This window comes from Loxodonta africana, chromosome 2 (assembly GCF_030014295.1).
Source record: "Loxodonta africana isolate mLoxAfr1 chromosome 2, mLoxAfr1.hap2, whole genome shotgun sequence".
NCBI lineage: Eukaryota > Metazoa > Chordata > Mammalia > Proboscidea > Elephantidae > Loxodonta > Loxodonta africana.
The window spans coordinates 185593278-185618126 of record NC_087343.1 but is presented as its reverse complement, the minus strand read 5'-3'; the positions used below and the strand labels follow the sequence as shown (position 1 = coordinate 185618126).

The 24849-nt window shown below is 43.9% G+C and overlaps 1 protein-coding gene across 5 annotated transcripts in view; it reads right to left on the bottom strand.

The window, feature by feature from the left end:
* TENM2 (teneurin transmembrane protein 2) overlaps window positions 1–24849 on the bottom strand; it is a 1060479-nt gene that overhangs the window by 174320 nt on the left and 861310 nt on the right. For all 5 annotated transcript variants that reach the window (XM_010592330.3, XM_010592333.3, XM_003404644.4 and 2 more), the window contains 2 exons: window positions 16024–16219; window positions 7172–7273 (listed from right to left, as the gene is read on the bottom strand). In XM_010592330.3, coding sequence (XP_010590632.1) covers window positions 7172–7273; window positions 16024–16219 — 298 coding nt within the window. The remainder of the gene's footprint in view (window positions 1–7171; window positions 7274–16023; window positions 16220–24849) is intronic.

Genomic DNA, 24849 nt, shown 5'->3' with positions numbered 1-24849 from the left:
GAATAAGTCATCCCTTCTACTGACTTGGAACAAGTGTGTTAGAACCTGTCATGGATTGAATTATGTCCGCCCCCCCACCCCAAATGTGTGTATCAACTTGGTTAGGCCATGATTCCCAGTATTATGTGGTTGTCCTCCACTTTGTGATTGTAATCTTATGTTGAGAGAATTAGGGTGGGATTGTAACACCACCCTTACTCAGGTCACCTCCTGATCCAATGTAAAGGGAGTTTCCCTGGGGTGTGGGCTGCACCACCTTTTATCTCTGAGGAATAAAAGGAAAGAGAAGCAAGTAGAGAGTTGGGGACCTCATACCACCAAAATAGCAGCACCAGGAGCAGAGCGTGTCCTTTGGACCCAGGGTCCCTGCACCTGAGAAGCTCCTTGACCATGGGGAGATTGAGGACAAGGACCTTCCTCCAGAGCTGATGGACAGAGAAAGCCTTCCCCTGGAGCTGACATCTTGAATTTGGACTTTTAGCCAACTTTACTATGAGGAAATAAATTTCTCTTTGTTAAAGCCACCCACTTGCAGTATTTCTGTTACAGCAGCACTAGATAACTAAGAACCATTATACATTCCTCTGATTTTTGAGCTTAAAAAAAAAAAAATTTTTTTTTAGGACCCCAGCCTGGTGAGGCTGCAGAATAAATGCTGACCAGTTCCTCCATTCACTACCAGGGTGTCTTCAGATGCTTGATGCAGACTGGTAGGTTCATACGAAGGAGCTGTCATTGGCACCGTGCATCTGAGGGCATGGAGGCACAGCATGAGGTCAAGAGAGTAAATCTGTATTTGTGTCACTTGGACACATACCTAGTCGCTCGGATATGATGGGAAACTCACTTGCTAACCTGGCAAATTCTCCCCACTGGCAGGAGGGCCTGTGTCTGCTGAATGCCTGCGGGAGCAGAAACTGTCAGCCCTCAAGACATCCCAGGTACAGCCGTCAGCGAAGGGAGAAAGGTGAGTACGTACTTGTGATGAGGGGGGACCTTGTGCTCAGGGTCTTCTAAGCATTTTGATTCAGAAAGAATGGAAATAATCAAGGACCCAGACAGGAACTGGATTCACTGTTCTGGGCAGCAGGAGACTCAAGACCAGCTGTTTTCCTCTCTTCACTGGCTGAGGTGATTACCTCATCCTGTCTGCTCTAGGTTACTTCCTGCTAACACTTAGGAGCTTCTCCGGCTCACATGTTGTTTCAGTAAGACTGACAAATAGTGCAGGACACAATGGGAAAAAGGTACAGTAACACTCACACACACACACACTCACACATACATATTCACACATACGCACATGCTCACACTCATGTTCACATCCACACCCACACTCACACACGGACACATTCGCACATACACACGTTTGCACTCATGTTCACACCCACATCCACCATCCACAGTCACACACATACACATTCACACATACTCATGTACATGCTCCCACTTATGTTCACACACACTCACACACACTTGCTCACATGCTCACACTTATGTTCACACACACACACACTTGCTGACATTCATGGGCGCACACACACTCACGCACACACATTCACAATTTTTTTCCCTGTTGAATATTTTAGGTGCACCTTTGATATCATGCACTAAGCAGGGCCCAGCATCTCGCTGAGAACGCATAACTTCAATCCAATCATCTAATCACCAGATGAACCCAGACTGAGGGACGTACTACAAATAACTGAACAGGACTATTCAAAAGGGCCATGGTGATGAAAGGCAAAGAAAGACCCAGGAACTTCCACGGGTTGGAGGAGGCTAATAAGACACAACAACAACCTGGGACCCTGGGCTAGATCCTGGACCAGAAAAAAGGGGCAAAATTAGCAAAAAAATGTGTAAATTAGTTAGCAGCATTGGATCAATGTTAATTCCCTGATTTTAATAACTGAACTATAAAGCTATTTAAAATGTTAACATTAGGGAAGCTGGGTGAACTCTATGTATGGGAGCTGCGTGTGCTATTTTTGCAAATTCTCTGTAAGTCTAAAATGATTTCAAAATAAAAAGTTTAAAAAGTGAGGGGAGTTGGTTAAAATGGAATTCACCTAATTATTGATATGAGGATGGATAAGAGGCTATGTATTCAGTGCTTTGCACAATGCCTGGTACAGAGATAGTACTTAATAGCTATCTGCAGTTATTTAAAAACAATCTTAAGTACAGGTTAACATATCACGAATAAATCAGGTGCTGATCAGATACACATCACATCGGTGTGTGCCTATTTTTACTGGTTTCTCCCTTCATCACACAGGTGAAACAAGAAAATTTTATTAATTTTAGGCGCTAACATTGAGATAAGATGTTCCAGCTTTGAGTCTCTCTAGAAGCAAGGCTGGCTTACAAGTGCTCAGGTCCACTTTATAGATTCTTAATGTGAAATAAATGTGTTGGAGCTGGCTTGGCCTGAAAGCTATCACAGTAAAAATATTACTCTCTTGATGGGGATAAGAGTGGCACTAACATTCCCTACCACCACCGGTCTGTCAGCTTGTAGTATTATGGTGGCTGGCATGTTGCTCAGATGCTGGAAGCTGTTTCAAGTACCAGCAGGGTCACCCATGGTGGCCAGATTTCAGCAGAGCTTCCAGACTAAGACAGACTAGGAAGAGAGGCCTGGCGATCTACTTCTGAAAAGTAGCCAATGAAAACCTTAGGAATCACATCAGAATATTGTCTAACTTGTGTATTTTGGACACGTCATCAGGAGGAATCAATTGCTAGAGGAGGACATTATGTTTGGTGAAGTAGAGGGCCAACGAGGGAGACCTTCAGTGAGGTGGAGTGGCACAACAGACACAGCGATGGACTCAAACACGCTGGCAATTGTGGGGATGATGTAGGACCAGGCAAGCAACATTTTGTTCTGTTGTACATAAGGTTGACATGAGTTGGAGTTGACTCAAAGAAAGTCGGTCCGTTGGTTGGTCGGTCGGTCAGTCGGTCGGTCGGTCGGTCTGTCTATCTGTTATGGATTGAATTATGTCCCCCCAAAATAAGTGTTGTAAATCCTAACCTCTATGCCTGTGGCTATAATCCCACTTGGGAATGGGTTATCTTTGTTGTGTTATTGAGACAGGATTAGTGTAGGGTGTGTCTTAAATCAATCTCTTTTGAGATATAAAAGAGATTAAACACCCAAGGGAGAGAAGCAGAGATGGGGAAGATTGATGCCAAGCCGAATGAAGATTGCCAAGCGGCAGAAGCTCAAAAAGAAGGGCCTTCCTCCGGAGCCTACAGAGAGAGAAAGCCTTTCCCTAGAGTCAGCACCCTGAATTTGGACTTCTAGCCTCCTAAACTGTGAAAAAATAAATTTCTGTTTGTTAAAGTCACCCACTTGTAGTATTTCTGTTATAGCAGCACTAGATAATTAAGACATTATTTTTCTTTTTATGGCAATTGATTTTAGTTTTCTCTTGTTTATTTTTGGGTTGTGACATAGTTCCTTTAAAAATAAATATATCTATCTACATAAAGATAATGAGTTGATTTCAAGAAATACGTTAAGCAAATAATAACGCTGATGGTCCATGCAAAAAACAATGAAGGTGGTACTGGAAAGATCAAAGTTTGATAAATAAAGGCTTAGATGAGGGGAAAGTGAGTGTTGGTACCAAGGAGCCCTGGTGGCGCGATGGGTAAGTGCTCAGCTGCCAACCAAAAGGCTGGTGGCTTGAACACACCTAGTGGCTTTACAGGAGAAAGACCTGGCCATCTGCTTTTGTAAAGATTGCAGCCTAGGAAACCCTATGGTGCTGTTCTACTCTGTTACATGGGGGTCACTATGAATTGAATTCGATTGGACTGTACCTAACAACATCAGTGTTGTTAGCCATGAAGTAGCATAAGCTGTAGCCATTTCAAAAATACTAAGAGAGAAGCATCATCAGGCCAAAGAGGTCAAGACTTATTCTAACACTCTTAAGCCAGCTTGGCCAAGGGTAAATATGGATGCAGGGGGAAGGCAATTATATTCTTTAAATGCTTCCGTTTTTGTCCTCTGCACGCATCAACAGCTAAATTAAAATATACAAGTCAAAGCTGGATGGCAGGAAGAGCTCCTGGGCGCAGAGGAGTAACTACTCTTAACAGCCACTCAATATTTGTTTCACAAGAATCAATTATATACCCATGGCTAATGCATGCCTGAAGTGTGCACCCAGCCACAGAGCAGGCGGTGAATGCAAAACACACCCCGAGAGCCCTTTTAAAGCAGCGAAATGCACAGCCCATTACAGACCCATAATGCAGAATGGGCGCTCATCTGCAAATGGATGGAGAATGGAGAGTTCTTAAATGGCTGCATACTTAGGTCTGAAAGGCCAGTCCCTGGATGTGCAGTCAGAGCACACATGGTTTTTAGGATTAATAATACATCTATGTGTGTCAGTGGTAATATACATTTACAGCTCGCAGCCCGTGCAGCTGAGTGTTCAGCCCATTTGCAGCCACATATAAAAGGACTGCTCTGTCCTTGCTCTCATTAATGCCTTCACTCCCAGGAAAATGAGATTATGTAAGGAAGGCCATTCAAATGAGATTGAGGTTTTCCTTCCTTTAAAGTCCTCGCTAGGAAAAGTACTTGGCCCGTGATGCTGTGTGTCATTCCCCTTGCTCCGTCAGCCCACTCAGAGCCTGGGCAAGGTGCCCATTTCTAAGTGTTCCAGGTTCCATTTTGCACTTCGACGATATGCCCATATGCCATCGGGCAGAGGGAGTTAGGCTGAAATAAAGCCCCAAGAGTTGGTCGGTGTCTTCTTGCTTTCCTGTTCCTTTTGTATCCTACAAACTCACAGAACTGTTCACTTTATTATGTGATAGAAAAATTTTTTGCAGACTATTTCATTCAAGAATTAGTCTCATGCATGTACTTCCACCCAGAACTTCAAGTACAAAAAAGTCTCATTTACTTATCAGTCAGTGTTATGGACTGAATTGTGTCCCCCAACAAGATATGTTGAAGTTCTGACCTCTGGTACCTGTGAATGTGACCCTGTTTGAAATAGGGACTTAGACGATGTTATCAGTTAGATTAACATGAGGTCATACTGGAGTAGGGTAGTGTCTTAGTCATCGTGCTGCTGTAACAGGAATACCACATGTGGATGGCTTTATCAAACAGAAATTTATTCTTTCACAGCTTAGGAGGCTAGAAGTCCAAATTCAGGGTGTCAGCTCCAGGGGAAGAATTCCTCTCTCTGTCGGCTCTGGGGGAAGGTCCTTGTCATCAATCTTCCCCTGGGTCTAGGAGGTTCTCAGTACAAGGACCCCAGGTCCAAAGGACATGCTCTACCCTTGGCTCTTCTTTCTTGGTGGTAGGAGGTCTCCTCTGCTTGCTTCTGTCTCCTTTTATCTCTTGTAAGATAAAGGGTGATGCAGACCACACCCTAGGGAAACTCCCCTTACGTCAGATCAGGGTTGTGACCTGAGTAAGGGTGTTGCGTCTCAACCCAATCCCCTTACAACTGATGGGCTGATCACATCAGATCACATCAGTGGGAATGATTACATCACTACATAACTGCCAAACAACTGAGAATCATGGCCCAGCCAAGTCGATATATATTTTAGTCAGGGGAGGAGGCACAATACAATCCATGACAGGTAGTTTCTAATCCTATATGAGTAGTGTCCTTATAAAAGGGCAGAAGAGACACAGATACAGATAGAGCAAAGACACTATGTGACGCTGTGGTTGCAAGCCAAAGAACACCTGGAGCTACCCAGAAGCAAGGAGAGAGGCATGGGACACTTTCTCTCTCAGAGCCCTTAGAAGGACTCAACTCAGCCCACACCTGATTTGGATTTCTTGCCTCTAGAACTGTGAGATGATAAATTTCTGTTCTAACAAGCCACCCAATTTGTGGTATTTTATTGTAGTGACTCTAGGAAAGGAAGGCAGTTAGCACTCCTAAGGTTGGAAATATCAAATCTTGGAAATATTTTTAATAATGGAAATATATATATATTTTTCTGAGCTATTGTGGTGAGGTTGGGAAAAAAAGTAGTGGCTCTATTTAGCATTTATAGAGCAGCTTTATTAATACATGCCTCCTCTCACAATATTAAGGCAGGAGGGTCTTTTAGTGGAGCCTAGATAAAAATATTGAAAAGAGTCGCCCCCTTTGAGGGCTTTCAACGTGCCTGGCGCTCTCGAAGAGCTCTACGTGCATTGTCTCATATCACCCTCACATTGAACTTGTGAAGAACGTCCCCACTTCCCAGATGAGAAAGCTGAGGTTCAGAAATGTTAAGTCACTTGCTCAAGGTGACAAAGGTACAAGATGGCAGAGTCGGGATTGGAACCCAGGATAATCTGACTCCAGAGCAAGGGCTTGTAACCTCTCCACCACTGTTTTTCAGACTGGGATACGAGCTATTAGTGGGTGGGGATTCAATGTGGTTCGGCATAACTAGCGATCAAAAAAAAAAAAAAAGGAATAGAATAGAAAAGAAACACCTAGTAAAGGCCAGTATTGTTTTGTGAAAGTTTTGTCTCAATCTTATATTTGTATGTATCTAGACATACACACTCATGTGTGTGTGTGTGTGTGTGTGTATTGGTTCAAAAAACTGTAAAGGTCACACTGAAGGTCTCTTGAAAACTAGCGTGCAGCCCCTAAATCCCCTGTACTGGTGAGAATCATTTTCTTTCCTTCCCAACAATCCTAGGGCCCCAGCCATTCTGTGCAAAGCAGTGTAGATAAATTAATAATACAATTTAAAACCGATTCCACTAAGATAAATAGCGCTTCCTAGATTAAGAGCATAGCTGGCCAGAATGAATGAAATTTACTAACCCTGAGATGCTTAATCTTCCATTACATAGAAGATAATGACTATAAGAAAGGAGTGACGGTAACTCACTTCTGCTTTTACAGGAAATTCAGTCATCTCATTTTCAGCAAATCTTTCTTCTCAGCACACCTTGGTGCCAAGGATGACTGCCCTGCCCCTATAGGTACATTAGCCAGTTGTCATATATCAAAGCTTATTCTGCCAAAGGGTTAGGCCTTCCAGCATGCATGGGTTTATAGGATGTCCAGGTGGAGTTTACAGGGAAGGCTACTTTCGTGCTCCCAGTTCTGCCCTGAGAAGCCTAGGTTCTGTCTCCCAACCATAGCAGGAAAGTGGTGGCAAATACCTTTAGCACAGTCTGCCCCAAGGAATCCTGGAAAGCAGTGACACAGCCCGGAGACACACTCTCCATTCCCATGGCAGTTACGCGGACAGTCCTGCACCGAATCTGAAACATAGAGAAACTCAGTTGACTACCTTTTCCTCTGCCTACTGGAGAAGTAATTTAACAATCAGTAATTCACCATTTTTAATAACCAGTAGTTGTAAGTTCACATGCCTACAGGGAACATAAGTGACTGATGTAAGACAATAGGGAGTAGTGGGGACTAGGACAAATTGGACAATGTGTGGAGGCAGCCACTACTCTCCACCTGATTAATTCAGGCAGGAATGCAAGGCTAGACTGCTGCAACTTTTGCTTTTTCAAAAGTAGCCACATTGAAAGAAGTCTAGATTTAAAAACCGTGAAGTCTCCCACGTTGGAATGTTGAAAAAATTTTTAAAAACTGTCAGTCCCCTAAAAATCATCCCTCCAATTTAAGACTTGGTTTGACATGTGGGGTATCAGTTTTTAACCTCATTTATAGAGGATGACTCTTCAAAATAGCAATGGTTTTTCCTAGTCTCAAATGTGTAGAGTAACAATATTACCTTCTTCAAAGAATTCTAATAAAATCAAAATCCTATATATTTCATATGTGTGTAGAGACCAAAGCACATTTGTAGTTACCAGGTATCTTAGTTATCTAGTGCTGCTATAACAGAAATACCACAAGTGGATGGCTTTAACAAAGACAAATTTATTTCCTCATAGTAAAGCAGGCTAGAAGTTTAAATTCAGGGCGTCAGCTCCAGGGGAAGGCTCTCCCTCTCTGTCGGCTCTGGAGCAAGGTCCTTCTTATCCATCTTCTCCTGGACTAGGAGCTTCTCTGCACAGGAACCCTGGGTCCAAAGGACACGCTCTACTCCCAGAGCTGCTTTCATGGTGGTACGAGGCCCCCCGTCTCTCTGCTTGCTTCTCTCTTTTATATCTCAGAAGAGATTGGCTCAAGAAAAAATTCAATCTTGTAGATTGAGTCCTGCCTCACTAATACAGCTGCCGCCTCTCCCACCTCATTAACATCATGGAGGTAGGATTTACAACATACAGGAAATCACATCAGATGACAATATGGTAGACAATCACACAATACTGGGAATCATGGTCTAGTCAAATTGATACACATATTTTTGGGAGACGCAATTCAATCCATGACACCAGTGGTGGGGAGAAGGGAGTGGGGAAAGGAGGAATCAATGCTTAGGGGACACCGAGCTTCTGTAAAGGGCGATGGTATAATCTGGGGATGGGTAAGCGTGATGGTTGAACAATACAATGGACATAATTAATGTCACTGAACTGTACATGTGAAGACTGGAAATGTCAAATGTTTCATTACATGTATATTTACCATAATAAAAAAAGAAAAATCCAAATACACAAGACTGATTAATTAGGCATGATTTTGGGGTTCAATAGGTAGTAGGTTTCAGGCTATACAGAAGTTCTTTTACACCCAGCTTTTGAGAATCTTATTTTTCATGAAAATCAATGAGTTTGTGTTTGTTCTAACCTGCATAACCATCCTATTTGGGATAAGGAATCATTTTATGTCGATTTAGTTCTGCCTAGAATTGTACATATTCTTTCAAAATTATCATATTATCATCATTGTCATCATCATCCTCATTTTTGTCTTAAAATAAACTCAGTTAAGTGCTCGACTACTACCCAAAAGGTTGGCAGTTCAAATCCATGCAGAGGTGCCTCAGAAGAAAGGCCTGGCCATCTACTTCTGAAAAACCAGCCATTGAAAACCCTGTGGAGCACAGTTCTACTCTGGCACACGCAGTATCTCCATGAGCCAGAACCAACTTGATAGCAACTAATTACAAGAGACTTCCAGGCGCCAATTCTTAGGCTGCTGAAAAGGAAAATACAAGCCACCATGCCCTGAATGTGACATTATACAACGCTTGGGGAGCTGGGAACATTGACTCGGTGATGTTGTATGAAAAACCATAAAGTCTAATTGTTCCTAGAGAAGTCACCTGAGAGTGGTAAAGCATGTTTTTCCTTTAAACTTAATTTTCCATTTACTGCCACTCTGGACTGAAAAACCAAACCATGACGTTTTGCTTTCTTTCTACAGTGTTTGACGTCTCAGTGCTCTTCTTCCCAAACAGGCTGGAGATGGCTTCTGGCACTCTGAGGACAACTCAACGAATGCATTTACTTTTACAAAATCAGGTAAACGATTACAGACTCCACCAAGTCAATTTCTTTGGTGTCTACCCATTAACGGTTCCAGCTGAAACTGCTTGAAAGTGGCTCTATAAAGGTGGGGTGAGATGCACCCGAAAGACTAGTAGTTGTGTCATTTATTCATCATTTATTCACTCAAAAAGCATTACGTGGAACTATCTGAAAGTCCTGTTTATGCAGGTCAAAACTGAGCAATTGTATACGGTGTTGGGAGACAATTCTCCATGGGTCTTTTGTGTTTCTGCACACATTGTGAGCGGCGATGCTGGATTACTTTGCTCAGGACTATCTTGTCAAGGCCATGGGAATGAGTTAGATTTCATTCTGAGATCAGTGAGAATGAATGAAAAGTCTTAAACAGAGGGACGCCACTCCCCAACGTACATTTTAAGAGGTCACTCCTACCATGAGGTAGAGAATGCTGCTCGCTGAGCATCTGGGTCTGGGGATGGTTTGGTAGAAAGCCACATTCCTGAGGCCAAGGCTCCCCTTCCTTACACCTTACATCTTCAGAGATAAAGCAGTGAGGGTCCATGGGACTCCTTGCCATTACAACCCCATGGGAAAGGGCTGAAGTCTTTGGATGTACTCTTCACCTGAGTAGAAGGCTTCCCCTGCCTTTCACCTGAGATATTTATCCTTATGTCTCATCTCAGAAAACATTTAACTTCTGGGCATCTTCTTCCTCACTTCCTCCAAATCTGGGTTTCTGTTCCCCTTTGTCCACGGAATGCTTATAATTTGCTTTTTTCATCTTCTTTCACCAATCTCCTTGAGGAAGGGACCAGATCAGAATTGTTCACAAAGGTTTCTCAATGCCTTGTATGTAGTAGGTGTTCAGGAAGTAGCTGTTGAAGTATTTGTGTGTGTGTGTGTGCATGTGCATGTGTGTATGTTGGAGGGTAGGATAATCCAAAATCAGCAAGAATTGCTATGAAGAATATTTTTCGTTTACTTTTCCCAAGGTATTATATTTGAAGCATTTCTACAGTTTTTGAGGAAGAAGACAACTACTGGGTACTGCTGAAATATAAAAGAGCTAACCCTCGTCAGTCCTCTTTTTCCAACACTCAGTTAAATATTACTATTGAGATACTAGTGTCCCTGGGTGGGACAGGAGCCCTGGTGGTGCAGTGGTTAAGAGCTTGGCTGATAATCAAAAGGTCAGTGTTTGAATTCACCAGCTACCCCTTGGAAACCCTATGGGGCAGTTCTACCCTGTCCTATAGTGTTGCTATGAGTTGAAATCGGCTCGAGGGCAATCGCTTGTTTTTTTGGTGACTGCAGCAAATGGCTAAGCTGACTACTAACTGAAAGGTTGGCAGTTTGAACCTACCCAGAGGAAAAAGTATAGCCAGAATGCTCATTAGAAGTGAGGATGGCAAGACATCGTCTCACATACTTTGGATATGTTATCAGGAGGGATCAGTCCCTGGAGAAGGATATCATGCTTAGTAGAGTACAGGGTCACCGAAAAAGAGGAAGACCCTCAACGAGATGGATTGACACAGTGGCTGCAACAATGGGCTCAAGCATAACTACGATTGCGAAGATGGCGCAAGACCGGGCAGTGTTTTGTTCTGTGGTACATAGGGTCGCTATGAGTCAGAACCAACTTGATGCCACCTAACAACAACAGAGGTACCCCAGAAGACAGGCCTGGCAATCTGCTTTAGAAAAGTCACAGCCTCGAAAACCCTATGGAACAGTTCTACTCTGCACATATAGGGTTGCCATGAGTCAGAATTGACTCGACGGCGACTAACAAAAATAATGACATTGAGATATTATTGGTTTTCCATTTTGTCAACCTGGTATTTCTCGAAGAAAACAGGGTAAGGCGTGGGAGTAAGCCCAGGAAACGAGCTTTTACACAGCGGAGGTGGCCTCCACTAACTGTACCGTGCCTCAGACTATAACAGAAAGCTGTTCTGTCATCCCCTGAGATAAAACTCATCTCTGAAAGCAGGCTGCTTCTCTCAAAATGCATCAAAAGACTTCCCTGAGTCAAAGGTATATTTAGTGTGATCACTGGCTGACACCCGTCTAGCATTTTTCCTTCTGTTTCATATCACGGGGGCTTTCAGCACTCCTGACTGCTCTTGATGGAGAACGCTCTGATAATAGATGTGTGTGAGAGAGAACCTCTGGACCAAATAAAACACTGTTCTTTTCTCTGCATTTCAGCCAATTACTATCATTGCTCTATCAAGATGTCTGCCCAACTATTAGGCCGATTACCTTTGACTTTCTCTTTGAGCTACTGTCCAGACAAGGGAAAACCTCTGGGGAGGATTGCTATTCCCAGCTCTGACAGGCGAGGGAGGGTAATGGCCTGGGGGAAGGGTATCTCACTTCACCACATCGTCTGTGTCTATGTGGACAGAGGAAATGGAGGGCGGAAGCCATTATCTAGATAATCCAGCTCCCAGAAAACTTGCTGTTCAGGGAGAAAGGGATTTATCTTGCCAGAACCAAAGACATTCAGTGGTTAAGAGCACAGGCTCTGGAAAGTTTGCATCCTGATACCACCTCTTACCAGCTGTGTGCGATCTTGGGCAAGTTATTTAACTTCTCTCAGCCCTGCCTTCCTCACCTGTAAAATGGATAGAATAGTGACAGTACCTAGCTCACGCGACTACTCTGTGGGTTGACTGGCACATGGTAAAAGCTCTATGTATGTGTAGCTGCTGTTGTTATTCTTGACCATTTCACTAAGTCCTGTACCAGTACTAGTAACAGTTGCCAGCCATTGGGTCGACTATGACTCGTGGCAACCCCCTGTGTGTCTGAGGGGTGCTCTTTAGGGTTTTCAGTGGCTGATTTTTTGGGAGCAGATGGTCAGATCTTTCTTTCAAGGCTCCTCTGGGTGGACTGAAACCTCCAACCTTTTGGTTAGCAGCTGAACACATTACCTGTTTGTACCACCAGGGATTCCTGAGTCCCTTTAGACCCCAACTAAGGCAGCTGCTGTGTACGGTGTGTGCTGATACGTATGTGTCAGGTTTTGGAGTTTAAACACAGGATGACAAAAAGGACACCCTCTCCCTTAGGTCCCTAAACTAAAGATTGTTTTAATCTCAATATCTCATATTAGTGTCAAATGAGTTTCAAGCTTCTTCCTTTTATGAGCTAGTCTCCATACACCACCTCCCCACCCCTATCCCCAATCGGTATATAACTTGATCCTGGAAACTTTCCCTTTCTGTGGATGACTTCTCAGATGACTTTCACTATAGAAATTTTATAGCATTGGTTTAGCACAGGGGTTGGCAAACTTTCTGTTAAGGGACAGACAGTAAATATTTTAGCCTTTACAGGCCATACTGTCTACTCAACTCTGCTGTGTAGTGCTAACGCTGCCACAGACAATACATAAATGGATGAGTATGGCTGTGAGCCAATAAAACTTTATTTACAAAAACAGGCAGTGGGCCAGATTCAGCCCATAGGCTGTAGTGTGCCAACTCCTGCTTTAGAGCATTTGGCTAGCCCTGATATGGCCAGTCTTTCCTAAGCAGAGAGAACAAGGATTGACTTCATTCCTATGGTCAATACCAAAACCTATCTGATTTTATGTCATTCTGAAGTTGTGGCCACTGCTGTAGAAATGCCACCTGAATTTTAGCTTGGCTAACATACATCTTCCAAGAATCAGGGAGTCCCTCAGAGAAATATATTGTGCCAATAGGAAAGTTCTTAAAATGCAATCAATAGAAATACCGTTGTGTAAGATGTACTCTTAATAATAATTGGCTAAGAGCTTGGCTGCTAACCAAAAAAAGTCAGCAGTTTGAATCCACCAGCTGCTCCTTGGAAACTCCATCGGGCTATATTCTACTCTGTCCTATAGAATTGCTATGAGTCGGAATCGACTTGATGGCAATGGGTTTGGTTTTTTTTTTGGGTTATCATTTAGTGACTACTAAGTCCATGACAGATATGCTATATACATGATAACACATCACAACTCACTTCAGGGAAGTGGTTATTCCCTTTTCACGGGGAGGCTCAGAGAGGTTAAGTCATTCAGTTAGGATGAGAGAAAGGAAAGCTGGTATTTAATTCTGGATCTACCTGGCTTTTCCTCATGAAACCATCCTACCTAGGCTTCTCCTTGGGCCTTGAGATTCACGGTTAAAAGATATAGGGGCAACATGGTGCTGTGGAAAGAGCAATGGACGTAGCCTAGAAGCCTGTGAGACTTTGGGTAACCCACTAAGCTTTTTGAGCCTCAGTTTACTCCTCTGTGAAATGGGTCTAACAGTCTGCCCTGATTCACAGACATTCTACCCATGATCAGTTATCATCATCAGAAAGATTAAAACCCTAAGAAGGATGAAATAGATTTAATGAGAATATCTGCAGCTTATTTTATTGTTAAAATTCTTGGGATTTGTTTTAAGAAAATTTTGTAAAATCTTTGGGTAATACACACAAACCCCTTTTATGTATAAGAGGAAATTTTGGGTAAAGCCTTAGCTTTTTCCCTGATAGCTAATAAAAAGCAGGGCTAAAACATGTCAACAATGACAGGTGCTTAATTAAAGCATTTTGAGATTTACCTACTTTGGGAACAAAGATATGATCTTTTTTCTTCTGTTCTATATCCTTTTCCTCACTTATTTTAACCTTTTTTATTTTGAGCTTCCCATGATTTTTAAAAGAAAATCTGAGCTAATGTAAATAGCCAGTAATTTTTGTCCCTATTATATGCTTAGTGATTTATAGGCTTTATCTCAATTAATCCTACAATAACTCTGTGAAGTGAGTACTAGTGTTGGTTATTACGGTGTGATGGATTGGTTTTGTATGGCCTTTCTCACCATGATCTTGTAACTTTACCCAGTGATTGGGTGGGACTGTGTGATAGGGTAATTGTGGCCCACCAAAGGGACTGGTCAGTTTTGCCATCCTACTGGGTTTGAAATGAGCCACCCCAGAGGCGGGAGAGGGAAGATCTCACCACCACCAAGAAAGAACAGGCAGGAGCGAAGAGCGAATCCTTTGGACCTGAGATCCCTGCTCTGAGAAGCTCCTGGAACCAGAAGACAGAGAGAGAGAGCTCGAGAAGCGGTGGCAGAGAAACGTTGGCAGGAGACGGTGTGGTGGGCTTCCTGGCCCATGGAGCGAGAAAGCTGAGTGCCTTTGGACAGGAGGCTTGCTGGTGGAGTAAAGTGCCTCTGGGCACTTATTGGCAGAGCTAAAAGAGCTTTGTTACACTTGCCCAGGCAGGGCAGAGGCTAAAGGTCCAGAGGTGTGCCTATGAGCAAGGCTGGGAAGAGGTTGTCCTGATGGAAGAACTGTATCCTGAGCATTCCTGAACCTGAATTGTAACCTGTTACTTCCCTAATAAACCCCATAATCATGAATATTGACTGTGAATTCCGTGTGGTCATTGCAATGAATTATCAAACCCAGCAGAGAAGTAAAGAATGCTGTGGGAGGGACAGTTGGTGTCAGAATTGGTAAAGATGGTGGAGTGGGAGGCCACATCTGACCTCTGCCTAATAGGAATCAACTTTGGGCTGTTGATCTTGATTCTCCGTCTCCCTGGTAAAGTTAGAGGGGATCACATATGGCCCCCACACCATTTTTACAGTTATATTATTACAGGAGGAAGACAAGGCTTATACAGTCCAGTGATTTCCTAAGTGATGTGACAGTCTGAATGAAGCTCTTAACCATGACTGAATCTTCAGGACAGACCGTGGCTCCTTCATGGTGTTGGCAGAATTCCATTGTCATGGATTGAATTGTGTCCCCCCAGAAATACGTGTCAATTTGGCTGGGCCATGATTCCCAGTATTGTGTGGTTGTCCTCCATTTTGTGATTGTAATTTTATGTTAAAGAGGATTAGTGTGGGACTGTAACACCCTTACTCAGGTCATCTCCCTGATCCAATGTAAAGGGAGTTCCCCTGGGGTGTGGCCTGTACCACCTTTTATCTCTCAAGAGATAAAAGGAAAGGGAAGCAAGCAGTGAGTTGGGGACCTCATACCACCAAAAAAGGAGCACCAGGAGCAGAGTGCCTCCTTTAGACCTGGGGTTCCTGTGCAGAGACGCTCCTAGTCCAGGTGAAGATTGGTGAGAAAGACCTTTCTCCAGAGCCAACAGAGAGAGAAAGCCTTCCCCTGGAGCTGATGCCCTGAATTTGGACTTCTAGTCTACTAGACTGTGGGAAAATAAATTTCTTTCTGTTAAAGCCATCCACTTGTAGTATTTCTGTTATAGCAGCACAACATGACTAAGATGCTTGTTTTAACCAGAGCTAATTTTTTGGTGGCAACGTCCCTAGGTGGCATAAACAGTTACTAACTGAAAGGTGGTTTGAATCCACCCAGAGGCTCCTCAGAAGAAGGCCTGATGATCTTCTTCTAAAAGGTCACAGTCATGAAAATCCTATGGAGCACAGTTCTACTCTGACACACATGAGGTCACCATGAGTCGGAGTTGATGGTGACTGGGGGATCCTATGAAGCCTAAAATAAGGATCCTGGTTTTATCTCACGCATAGTAGAAATTACCTTGGAAGACATGTCTCCTAGAGAGTCCCAGAGTACTTCTATCATTCCCTTCAGGTAGATTGCCTCAGAAACCCCGTACGTACCTAGGACAACGGTGTTGAAGGAAACCATCTCTTTGTCTTTGCCATCATTATAGAAAGCCAGGTGCCACAGGCCTACATCCAGGTACTGAACAAACACGGCTTCATTTTGTACCAGGGTCTGTATGCTCCGGCGCTCCCTGGGGGACTCGACCACACTCCATTTCTCTTTCCCGTCCAGACGCTCCATGAAGTCATACTAGGAAGGGACAGAGAGAGCCATGTCTGAGACAAGGTGGCGGATCGAGTCCTCTGACCAGCACCTTCCCTTTCTACCCGCCATTAGTTATCTGAGAAACCGCTTTTAGTCATTTTACTATGAGCTCATCCAGTAAAACAAAAATCATAAAAAATTCAGACAAAATAATAGCAGCCACTGTTTGTTATGTTTATAATTATTGCCACTAGTATTATTACTATAGGTCACAACCCCAATCTGCCATTCCCAAATTCAAAAAGTTCTAAAATCTGAAGCTTTTTTTTTTGTTGTTGTTGTTTCATAAGCTTGCAGCAAACACCTGTGTGGTACAAGCTGACATGACCTGTGGCGAGGTTCTATACAGTCTTAATTTATCTCATATAGTGGGAATTCATTCATTTTGTTGCAGAAATATTGTGTTTGATTCTTGGTTGCTGTCCTTGCCCCACTGGGGTGTTATGTAATATGTAGTATTTGCCAAGTATACTTTTTAAATAATGCCTCAAATTCCGAATTATAAAATATATCCTCCCCGCCCCCCCCAAGTGTTTCAGATAAGGAATTATGGACCTGTGTTTTCACCTATCATTTATTGATCTTGTACGAGGGGAAAGTGGTATAGTGGAGTGGTTAAGAATTAGGGCTGTGGAGCCAGATTGCCTGGAAGAGAATGCTGCTGTGGCATTTACTAGCTACACTGGTCTGTGTCTTAGTTTTTTGTTACAACTGGGAAAATAATAGTACACGTAGTTGTGAGGATTAGAACAATGCTCAGCACACGACAAATACAAAATACATGTTAGCTATCATCATCATCATCATTTCATTCAATTCTTGAAAAAACTCTGTAAGACAGGCACTGTTTTATGGATGTGGGAACTGAGGTTCAGAAAAGTCAAGCAACTTGTCCAAAGTTACACAGCTTCTAATAGGCCAAGCAAGAGTGTGGACCTAGATCTATTCAGGTACAATGTTCATGCCCTCACAGTCCTTGGCCTTGGGTAAACCATCAATGAAATGTTTAAACTCTATTTCAATGGAAACAAGTTCAGAAGTGGAAGCACTCAGTGAGAGGTAGAGTGGCCAATGAAGGCTACCAGAATGGGTGATAGGGAGAGCAATGGAGATCTAAGAGAAGCTTGTTCTAGACAATAGGTGAAATCCTGTGGCAGGCAAGTGGGAGCCACCGAAGATCCTTGAGCAGTGACTGCTGTGATCAAAAGGAATTATTTTTCTTTTTTAAAAAAGTTTCACTGTGGTAAAATACATGTAACAAAAATTTTTCCATTTTAACCATTTTAAGTGTACAACTCAGTGCCGTTAATTACATGCATGTTATTATGCATTCGACCATCACCACTATCCATTTCCAAGTTTTTTATCACCCCAAACAGAAGCTCAGTGCCTTTTAAACAATAACTCCCATTTTCCCCTCCCCCTCAGCCCCTGGTAACCGGTAGTAAACTTCTCTCTATGCATTGGCCTCTTCTAGATATTTTATGTCAGTGGGATCCTATAATATTTGTCCTTTTGCGTCTGACTCATTTCACTCAGCATAATGTTTTCAAGGTTCATCCATGCTGTAGCATGTATCAGAAGTTCATTTCTCATTATGGCTGAATAATATTCCATTGTATTCCAATAATACAATAATATTCCAATGTATATACCACATTTTGTTTATACATTCATCTGTTGATGAGCACTTGAGTTGTTTCGACCTTTCAGCTATCGTGAATAACACTGCAATGAACAGTACAAGTATTTGTTTTAGTTCTTGCTTTCCCTTCTTTGAGGTATATACCCAGAAGAGGAATTGCTGGGCATATGGTAATTCTATGACCCAGCAATTCCACTCCTGGGTACATACCCCAAAGAACTTTTGCAGGAGCTGCCAAACTTTTCCACAGTAGCTGCACCACTACACATTCCCACCAGCAATGCACAAGGGTTCCAGTTTCTCCACATTCCTGACAAAACTTGTTCTTTTCTGTCTTTCTGAAAATACCAACCTAGTGAGTGTGAACTGGTATCTAACAGTGGTTTTGATTTGCATTTCTCTAATGGCCAGTGACATTGAGTACCTTTTCATATGCTTATTGGCCATTTATATATCTTCTTTGGAGAAATGTCTATTTAAGTCCTTTTGCCCATTTTTTAATTAGGTTGTCTTTTTGTTGTTAGGTTGTAGGTGCTCTTTATATATTCTGGATAATAAACCAGATACATAGTTCCAAAAATTTTCTCCCATTCTACAGTTTGTCTCTTTAATTTTATGATAAAGTCCTTCGATGCACAAAAGTTTTTAATTCTGATGAAGTCCAATTAATTAATTTTTATTTTTTTGCTTATTCTTTTGATGTCATATTCAAGAATTCATTGTCAAAAGCAAGATCTTGTAGTTTTACCCCTATGTTTTCTTCTGAGAGTTTTATGGTTTTAGAAAGGGATGTTTTGAGGAACTAGTTTGCAGGGAGGATGTACAATGTTTTTGAGGGAAGAATGAAAGGAAGCAGGAGGACCAGTTAGGAAGGGTGAGGGGACAAAGGTCTTGGTTAGGACAATGAATGAAAGAGGGGACTGGTTTGAGGAACATTTCTAAAGAGAAGAGGATAGGATTTGACCATGCGCTGGTCAGAGAGGATGATAGAGAAGGCAAAGAGAACCCCAATGTTTCTCACTTGTTGACAAGAAAATTGATCATTCCCCAGGGGAAATGGACTAATCTTGAGAACTCTTTATATTAGTGCCTAGAAAGGCCATTGACACTCTGACTTCCAGAGAACATTGAAGGTATAGGATGAATACATCACCGTGGGATTAAGCTCTCTCTCTCCTCCCCCCATAAGAGGTTTTTATAGGTTACAGACATCAACCATAACCCTTTCACAAACTTGATAGAATGGAACTGCGTGAATCTCCTAATGTGAGTTCCTCGTGGTCAGAATTGACAGTTTTCCCCATCTAAAATGTGATCATTGAAAATAAAAGACTCGATAAATTTAGGCACAAAGGCTCTGCTGTCAGACAAACCTGGGTTTGAATTCTGATTCTGTCATTTGATACTGTGTGACCTTAGACGAATTTACTTTCACCCTCTTCCTGGCTTCAATACTGAGGAATAATTACACCTAGGTTTCAGGACTGTTAAAGATGACATGAAGTAACGCTTAGGGCAATGCCTGGAAGATAATGACCATTTTATTAAGTACCTCACAACTATGACTCACTTACTTACAAATCATTGGATCATACAGGAGAGATGCCCATGGTTCTAGCTCTGGAGAGCTGGCGATGGCCATTGCTTGGGAAGTGGAAATTTCCCCCATATCTCAGGAAACGACTGTTTGTGTTTAGAGCTTCCCTCTACCCCATATCCCATTTGTCACAGCTGTCTTCATGGGCTAAAATAAATGACTTGAAGTGATATGACAAACTGATGCTGCTTCTGGAGACCTTTGTAACCAAAGCATTTGTTCCTTAGCAACCTCGTAAATGTCCAACAACAAAGACCCAATGTCTACAAATTGCTGTCAGCCAGAGGAATGAGTGTAACGTCCTTGGTGCCGAGATGAGAAGAATATACTTCATTTGGGGGCCAAGATATCACCCCCGTGAGGAAAAGTTGGGGGAAGGTGATTACCTGTGTGGAGCCATTGTTCATTACTAATTTGGGAATCAGTCATCTCTTGCTGAACTGGCTGACCAGCCAAGGGACATAAAAATGGCTTAGGACTATGGGCAAAGCCTGCTGCCCAACCAAATTACTCTTAGAAAAGGTATTTATCAGAGGAAGGAGAGGACGTCTATTTTGGCTGGCTCCTCCGAGTCCCTCCACAGAAGAACAGAAGGCAGTTTTCATTTAAGGAAGAATCTACTAGCCAGGAGACCTCAGGTAGGATATTGGGACATGTGGGTATAATATGATGTGGTATCTGATGTGTCTCAATCCTGTATCTCTTCATGGAGCTTTCTTCACAGTACTTATCACCTCCTAACAGATAGAATGTATTTGTTTATATGTTTATGGTCCACCTCCCCAGAAGAATGTTAACTATAAAAGGGCAGGTACTCCAGCTCATGGTAGAGTCGTTCAGATTGTGGACTTTAGAGCTAGATCCCCTGGGTTTGAATCCCAGTTCTGCCACTTATTGCTGTGACACCTAGGCAAACTATTTAAATTCTCTGTGCCTTGGTCTCCTTACCTTTAAAATGGGGATCATAATAGTATCTACATCATGAAGTGCTTGTAAGGATTAAATGAGTCAGGACATGAAAGTGTTTAGAAGAGTATGGTAAACATGCTTTTAAAATGTCAGCTATCACCCTTATAATTCACTGCTGTATTCCATTGGCTGGAGCAGAATCTGGCCAATAGACATTGGTTAAATATCAAGTGAATAAAGGACTGAATTTGTAAATGGACTCCATTTAAAAAAAAAAAATTTTTTTTAAGTCAGGATGTATTTAAGGTTATGTATCTAATAATAATCATGTTCACTTGCTTGCCTTGCAATGTACTTTCTTGAATGGGAGGAAAAGGTGGAGTTACAGACAGCAAGTCAGGAATCACGCAGCCCCCAGTGCAGGCACGTACATGAACACACACTGCAGCCCAAAGTGTTTACAGGCTTGTGTGTAACGTGAAGGTTTGAGAAGTGCCTTTAAAGGCTTCTGTGAGGTCACCTTTCCCAGTCTCAATTGGGATGATGTACAAAGCATGCTTCTTTCCTTGGGACTGCCTTTGTGCCTTCTCTTCCCTTCCTTCCCTTCCTCCTCCAACACAGCTCCTAACTGGCCTCTGTGGTAGAGATTGCTAGATGTCACCCACGTCAGCTCTCTCTCTTTCTCAGCTCCTTGCAGCTAGGTGGGAGCTTGTGACAGGGTTCTGGCCCATGGAATGTAAACCATGGGGTGTCCTCTGCTTCTAGACGCTGCCATAAAATGCCCTGTGCAACATCCTGCCTGCTCCCCCTCTATCATCAGCCACTGGAGGGTGCCAGGGCACTCTTACAGCCCAAGATGGTGCAGCCACAGCAGGAAGTGGCCAGAATCCTAGAATCAGCACTTGGAGGAGGGCCTGAAACTGGGATATGAGCAAGCCATGAATGCTTATTAAATTAAGGCACTGAAATGTTGAGGCTTATTTGTTATCTCAGCACAACCTAGCTTATCTAGCACTCTTAGTCTTTCACAGATTTCTTGACCTCCTACATTTCTTCCTTCCCAGTTCACCCTCAAAGATCACAGCAAGTTCCAGCTTATTTTCCATTCCTTATAGGCAGAAGGAAACTCTGGTGGCGTAGTGGTTGAAAGCTATGGCTGCTAACCAAAAGGTTGGCAGTTCGAACTCACTTGGGGCTCCTTGGAAACTATGGAGCAGTTCTATTCTGTCCTGTAGGGTCACTATGATTCAGAATCAACTTGACAGCAACAGGTTTCATTTGCTTTTTAGCAGAAGGAGATGATCACCCAGGAAAGAAGGGCAGCATCTTTTGTTGGTCAAGTTCCAACTTCTATTACATGTAGGATGATGTCTTTTCATCCTAGCTTTTCTGGAAATGTCCCAGTATACACCTCTTGCTCCTCGTTTCCTTCTCAAAAGGGCTCCCATTTGGAATATAGAGGTTGGCATATACCAAGCAGTATCACGTAGCATCATTCACCACGGCTGTGAGTTAGAGAAAAGGAATCCCTGGGTGGCAGAAATGGTTAAGCCCTCAACTACTAATGGAAAGGTTGGCAGTTCAAACCCACTTAGAGACACCTTGGAAGAAAGGCCTGGAGTTGTGTTTCTGAAAGGTCACAGCCTTGACACTCCTATGGAGCACAGTTCTACTCAGACATACGCGGGGTCTCCGAGAGTTGGAATCAGTGGCAACTGTTTTTTTTCTTTTCGTTGCTGTTTGTTTGTTTTTATTCTGGGGAAGTGCTGGGGACTAGAAACAGCCCAGCCAAATGTGGAGATTGCATTCCAGGGCAGAAAGACCAAGAGCTCAGGAAGAAGCTGGTTTGTAGGGAGGCCATCTGGTTCAGGAGAGGCTCTGCTCTCTAGGATTCCTAGGCTGCTGTCTGGCCAGCTTGCTTGGCAGACTGGCTGACACTAGAAGGAGGCCATTTTCCAAGAGCCCAGGCCCTGGCCAGGTTCCTTGTCATGCACCAGCATTAGGGATTGATAACTCAGGCTCAGTACCAGGGACATCTGTCTCCTCTCTTCTAGGACTCCCATCATGATCAGTCCAGGGTACACGGATGCTCAGGGGACAGGGCTGTACTTGATTGGTTCAGAAAGGTTGCTCCTTGGGCTTTATATCTCCTAGGTCTGCAGAAGCTCTCAGAGAGGATCCAGAGGCACATGACCAAATCCCAAGAGAAGGCTGTGTCTGTGCTCAGGCTGGCTGTGGGAGAAAGTCAGCTTTCCAAGGCAGCTGGTCTCTCTTGACTCGACAATGCAGCCACCCAGAGGGTGATAGAGCAATCACCCAAAATAAGCAACCCTCCCCAAAGTTCTTTTTTCCCCTGGCCTTTGAAAAACAGCCCACGTTGGCATGCGGTGTGAGGGCTGTGCCTTTGAGTCATCAGTCATACCAAAAGTGGCATGAAAATGCAACTTTTACAAGGGCTCGAGAGGCAAAGAAATAAACCACAGCAAATATTTGACTGATCCAATTATAAATCTCCCCACTTCTTGGCAGAGGCCGAGGAGGAATGGTAATTAAGATAACTTAGTGGGCTTCCAAAGGAGCTGCAGGAGCCCAGAGGAGCCTGGACCATTGAGCGGGACCTGTCACTTTCCCAGACGGGGAGGCAGCCACAGGCAGGAGGCTTCTGGAAGCCACCCGGAAACACACCTGCCAAAGAGGGCAAGGTTAAAGACGGGCTCGTTGCCCTTCAGGAAGACATTATTACTAGGTCCAGGACCTCGGGAAAGGGGGAAAGAGAACTTTATTGCTATTTGGAACATCTGTTCGCCGAGGGTCGACGCGGACGCGAAAAGCAATAAAAGCTGACATTTCCACCGACGCCTGCCGCTCCAGCGCTCCACACTGGCAGCGTCCCCGGCCTGCCGACGTCTGATGTTGATTCCACCTCAGATGGCCGGGCACACTCAGCAGTTGGTGAGATCGCTGGGAAGCAGCATGTGTGCGTGAGGGCTGCTTGAAGCCACATCACCATGGGGGCTCTGGTCTCAGCCAGTGGCAGCGGGCATGGCTTAGTTGCAGCGGGGTCACTCGTGGGGGCCCGTTCATCTCTCTCTGCCTCCAGCCAGGCTTGTGGCAAAGTGCACCCGGCTGATTCCTCATTAAAGCTCAGCACCATTTCTTTTTTCTCTTTCAAAGGGAATGAGCGCTAAGGGAAAGGTGGAGGGGTGACAAGGCCTGCTGTCTTCCGCCGGGGACTGGCTTCCCTGGGCGTGGCCTCACCTGTCTTTTTCAGGACCCCCCATTCAGTTCCCACTTCCGGTGTCTGAGTCACTTAACTAGACGCCCATTGGCCCAGCCCTGGGCCCTGTTCAGGCCACTCACTGACCAGCTATGAGAGCAAGCCCCTAAGCTTCCAGAAGAAAACAGAGCTTGTGTTTCCAGATTGTAACAACTCCTCATGCTTGCCCCCATAGGTCAGAGTCAAGGAGACAGAAGAGAGAGAGGAATTAAACACAGTTCCTTAAAATAAGGAGTGGGGAGAATAAATCTATGTAGTGGGATTCTTTACCCGATTCTTTCATCACACACAGGTCCTCGTCCAGCAGTGGAAAAAGTCACCATCAAAAATAAGAAGTCTTTTTTCCCCCCTTAGGAAGAAAGCCCTGGAGATCTCCTTCAGAAAAATCAGCCAATGAAAACCCTATGGGGCACCATGAGTCAGAGGCTGACTGGATGGCAGCTCACAACAACAACAACAATAAATTTTTTCTAGGCATTTGCTATGTGCCAGGTCCAAGGGCAAATGCAAACAGGTGCTGTCTCATTTCATCCTTCCAGAAATTCTTATGCCCATTTCATAGCGGAGAACAAGGGTGCTAGAGAGGTTAAGTAACATGCTCAGTGCCATTGAGCTTGGTTGGTGGCCAAGCAAGGGCTCCTAACAACTAAGGGGGGTTGCTTCAGGTTTTCCCAGAGCCTGGCCGTAGCTGCCAGCATCTCTGGATGGCTGGCCTGGTGGGGTGTTAAGTCCCTGAAGGTGCCTCTGAGCAGAGAAGGGGGAGGAAGGCAAGCTTGCAAGTGCTGAGGGCCAGACTTGTGCAGAAGCAGGGTGGCCATGATAGGACATGGAGACATCCTAGTGGAGCAGAGGACAAAGGGGTTTGTGGAAAGTCTGACAGCTGCTGGGCGTTGGCCATTCCTGGCCTATAAGCTCCTTTGCGAGCAGCCCCTGCTCACATTCCCAAATCTCTCCCTCTCCTGTTCCAGCCATACTGCTCTTCTCTCCGTTCCTGCAACATGCCAACCTCATCCCAGCCACAGGGCCTTTGCATCAGCTGTTTCCTCTGCCTGGACTATTTTTCCTGCTGATGTCCTCACAGCTGCCTGCTTTTGTCAGTCATGTCTCTGTCTCACCATGACCTCAGAAATAGCTTCCCTGACCACTGTCCTAAAACCAGCCTCTCTCACATCTCCCTGTTTCCTTCC